General features: G+C 30.1%; 1 protein-coding gene across 1 annotated transcript; it reads right to left on the reverse strand.

Moving 5' to 3' along the window:
* Nucleotides 1–1,353: 1,353 nt before the first annotated feature.
* Nucleotides 1,354–2,526, reverse strand: LOC131613866 (F-box/kelch-repeat protein At3g23880-like). Its single transcript, XM_058885504.1, has one exon. It carries the CDS (start codon nt 2,524–2,526, stop codon nt 1,354–1,356), a length of 1,173 nt encoding a protein of 390 aa, XP_058741487.1.
* Between the last annotated feature and the right edge of the window lie 2,060 nt (nt 2,527–4,586).

Below are 4,586 nucleotides of genomic sequence, written 5' to 3' on the forward strand. Positions count from 1 at the left end.
GCCTTCGTTCTTTCACGTTCTTTCTTCCTTCCCAGTTCCAAATGTTTTATGAAAAATAATAATAATTTAGTAAAAAGGATTATAAAACCACCCTCCCTCTTTTACTAATTACTCATATGACCCGAATGCCATAAACCATTATTTAATCATTATTTTCACAAAATCCCCAATAATTCTAATTATTAATTCAATAATCCAATTAAATTAATATTAAAATTATACGGGTGTTACATTTGACCTGCTCAACAAGTAAAAATTGGAGCGGTTATCTTGGTGACCAAGCTTATAATTACTAGTAATGGGTCAGTTCCCCTCCACTCTCCCCACGATTTTCTCTTCAATCGGGTCAGATCCTCGGCTATAAATAACAACCCTTCCATCATTTATTTGCTCCTCACACCAAAGTTCACAATCCAAAATCTCTCTTTTCTTTCCTATATTCACTTTATCTAAAAAAAAATTCTATTTTCGAGTGGCTTGCTTGCGCCATCTGCGATAGGTTTATCCATAAATTAAGAGTGATTTCAATACCATTTTTGGTTGGTTCAACACCTACTAAATGTGTATTTCTAAAACGATCACGTAACGTGCAAGTAGTGATTGTATGATTGAACTGAGTTGTTTTATCTAGGATGCGTCGTGGTAGTTAGAACTACTTTACGTTATTTTCGACAATACTGCGAAACATTTTAAAAAGAGCAAATTGTTCCGCGACTCACCCCGATAATTTCTTCTGTGCCTATTAACTAAATACAAATTCAACATAAAGTGATTGTGTAATATCAAATAGAACTCTAAAATTATGTTTTACTTTCAAATTTTAATGCCAAGTACGTAATATCTTATTTAATTTATATTATTGTTGTAAAATTTGTTCAGGAAACACTACATAAATATCACAGACCCTGCAATTTCATTTGATATGGCAATTACATTTCAATATTTCAGTGTTGTACCTATTTGGCTTAGTTTATTGGTTTTTCATTTTGGAACAATATAACAATTGTTTATCTTCCTCAAAATCATTTTTAGAATATATTTAGCCCCTCGGTTACTGCACAATCATCCAGAAAATCGTTTTATTGTTTCAGTTATATCTATGTCATGCAAGTTGTAAGTTAAAACCATATAAATATTTAGCAGTAAATCTCCGCTTTCAAAGAGATAAAAAAAAATCCATAGGTCCACAAATATTTTACACAAAAAATAAAGATCATTCCACAGATACTGAACTTCCTTTTAATAATATGAAAACCTAAGCCATCATGAAAAGAACAATCTATTATTAAGAAATGGCAGTGATTTTAAAACAACATAAACCCAAAAAATTAAACAATTGAAGAGGAACTTATTTCAACTCGTCGGAACTAAGCTTTCAACATAATTTTGGTTAATCATCCACAACAATGAACTGTCCATTCGAGTTTTTTCTATTCTATTTTCACTCCAATTATAGACAATCACACGCAATCCATGGCCGTTTCCTGCTTGTACTAGTGCGATGCCACTCTTATAAATGCACAATGGAGAGAGGAAATATTTATATTTCATATGAATATTCAAATCACCCCCATAAAGGCACTGTGGGGATAGAGAATTTTTATATTCCGGGTGAATATTCAAATCCTCATAGCTTATTTTAAGAAATTGAATCCAACACTTTTCCGTTCCAAACTCCGTCATCTTCCATATGATAAAATCGATTTCTTGGGTATGGTGACTAAAATAGAGAGAGTCTTCCATCACATGAATAGTTGGCAAGTGAAGTGAAACTTCAACAAAATCTTGAGGAGGAAGCAACTTGCTATATGTGTCGTTACCCAGATTCAGCGAGATAATCACAATTTGTTTAGCAATCTCTCGCGCCAAGAAGTAAATAGTGTCATTCAAATACATAGCTTCACTGAGAAATTTGCGTTTATACGGAACACGATTCAAATGATTTAAAGGAACCGTGTGAGGAAGTTGAATAGTTTTCCAAACATTAGAGCCGAAACTAAATATTTCCAACTTGTTGGGACGGAAATACACAAACTTATAAGTATCGGTTGAATTATCATAGCCAAATGAAAACCCGGAAAATCTGAAATAATCGAAATTAGGCATGGTATATAGCTTAGATAATGTGTTGGTGGCTGGGTTCCATAACTGAAACCAGGTGTTTTCAGGATAAGTTATCTTATACAATGTAAGAACGAAACAGAATAATCCATTGCAGGAACCGACGAATATGTAGCGGTATTTGGGGTTGGATGGGAAGTAATTTTTGGTGGAATTGATTATGGAAGGGTTGTTTAGTAAAGTATTGAGGGGGAAGGGTAGGGTATAAGAACCCAGAGACATGCATAGGATTTGTGTGAGGTTTCTGTTTTTCTTGGATCGTTGAAGATGTAGTTTGATGAATCCGGAATCGGAGATGAGAGTGTTCCATGATTTACTGACACATCTGAGTTGTGTCAAAGGTTTGGCTGGAAGGTATGATAAGACTTCGGCGATGAGTTCTTCAGGGAGGAATAGGAGCGACATTATGTGCGGTGTTGAAAGTGAAATAGAAAGCAGGATACCACGGTTGGGTATTCTGGTTCATTTAAATAGGCTATTTCTCTAGGTTAAAAAAAATAGGGTTAGTTTCAATAACAGACGAATTTAAAAATTTAAATAGTTACTTATAAATTTAAAATAAATTATAATTGGTGTTTTTTAATGGGAAACATATATTAAGTTTTTTTTTTAAATCTTGATATCCGACGACCAATTAAATTTCAGAGGACCGATCCCACCTTCCACTAAGCGGGAGCCATTTAAAGTCAGAGCAAAACTCTATATTGATTGGTACATAAGGATTGTTAGCACCTAATAGAATTTATCATTTTTAGATAAATTTTTTAGTATTCATGAAGTTAAGTTGAGTACCGGTAATTTTAGTATAAATTATATTCAAAATTTAATTTTAAAAAAAATATATTCATGATGAATCACATTATTTGATTTGATTTGTTGATGGTACCGATATTAAGTAAATTCAAAGGTTCTCATTGTTCATCTTATTTTTAAGGTTTGTTGGTGGTACTTGTACTACTAGTTTTTGTTTTCCAAAAAATGTAAAATTCCTCAAATTATAGGTTGATGGAATGGTGGTTTGCAAATTCACCATTTTAATTCTTATATTTTATTTTTTAACTTTTAAAAATTCAATAAATAAATAAGTCCAAAAAATATGGGAATGGTGTTTTCGTTAAAGATAAGTAAAATAAATAGTAATTAAAATTAAACGAATTTATTTCTTTTTTTAAAAATTAATAAATAAATAAGTCCTAAAATTATGGGAATGGATTTTTCGTTAAAAATAAATAAAATAAATAATAAAAAAATTAAACGAATTAATTGCCTATATTTTAGTTTTAAATTTTTTTAAAAAATAAGTAAACTAAATAACTCCTAAAAGGGGTTTTGGTTAAATTTGAATAAAATATATAATAAATAAAATTAAAAGTGTTATAAACATTTATACTAGTGGATGTACATCTCTCTTCTTATTCTTCATCTTCCTATTCCACTTTAATGTACTTAATTTTCTACCTTCCTTGGGTCCTATAAATAAGACTCATGTTACAATGTAAAGTTCACCCTTGAGAAGAATATAATACAATGTTGCTTGTTCTCTTCTCTTCCTATCTTTTGATCTCTATATAGTTTCATTTAGTTTATAACACGTTATCAGCACGACGCTCTCAGGTATGATTTGGAGGAGATCATTGTTTTTATTTATTTATAATATTCAGTAAATATAATCATATTAGGACATTTAAAATTTTGTAATTTTATTGTTCAATGATTTTATTGTAATTTTATGGTTAAGCTTATGTAATTTTATTGTAATTTTATTTACCATAGAATTGATGTATGTTTAAGAATACTATATAAAAAAATCTCAGGTAGCAACTCAACTTTAAGTAAGATGGGTTGATGTTGTTGAGGTTGTGGATAACACATGTGGCTTTACAATGATTCCAATTTTGATGGATAGTGCACAAATAAATTTAATTGTGTCAAAGGATTAAAAGGTGGATTTTATTTTTGTTTGTTCGGTGGAATTGAATTAGAGAAAGAAGAAATAATTTTTTGCATCCCAGAAGGATGGTTTTAATTTTAACACATCCCAGAAGGATGGTTATAATTTTTAGGTCATTGTTTGTAACAAAAACAAAGCATCCCTGAAGGATAGTGAAATAACATTGTATAGTTCATGATAATTCAAAGAGGGTGGATGAAACCCAAACATAGGGACAAACTTGCTTTGCTCATGTTATAGTTTGTTTTAGGTAAGGCAGGATCTTCTTGATCGCCTGGCTGTATTTGTTTTTTGAAATATATCATATACTCTTTTATTTCAAAAAAAAAAAAAAAAAACATTGTATAGTTCATGAAGAACTCATCCTGCTTTATTTATTTATTTTATTTTATTGTATATGTAAGATGTATTTTGTCACTAAATTGAAATTTTCTTTTTTTTATATAAAAAAAAAAACAGATAATTTTAAGACTAATGTGACAATCTAGTTTACTATTGTGTTATTTCTAAATAT

The sequence above is a fragment of the Vicia villosa genome, linkage group LG6 (genome assembly GCF_029867415.1).
Source record: "Vicia villosa cultivar HV-30 ecotype Madison, WI linkage group LG6, Vvil1.0, whole genome shotgun sequence".
Taxonomy (NCBI): domain Eukaryota; kingdom Viridiplantae; phylum Streptophyta; class Magnoliopsida; order Fabales; family Fabaceae; genus Vicia; species Vicia villosa.

Coding starts and splice junctions, on each gene's coding strand:
- LOC131613866 (XM_058885504.1), bottom strand. CDS start 2,526: ATGTCGCTCCTATTCCTCCCTGAAGAACTCATCGCCGAAGTCTTATCA.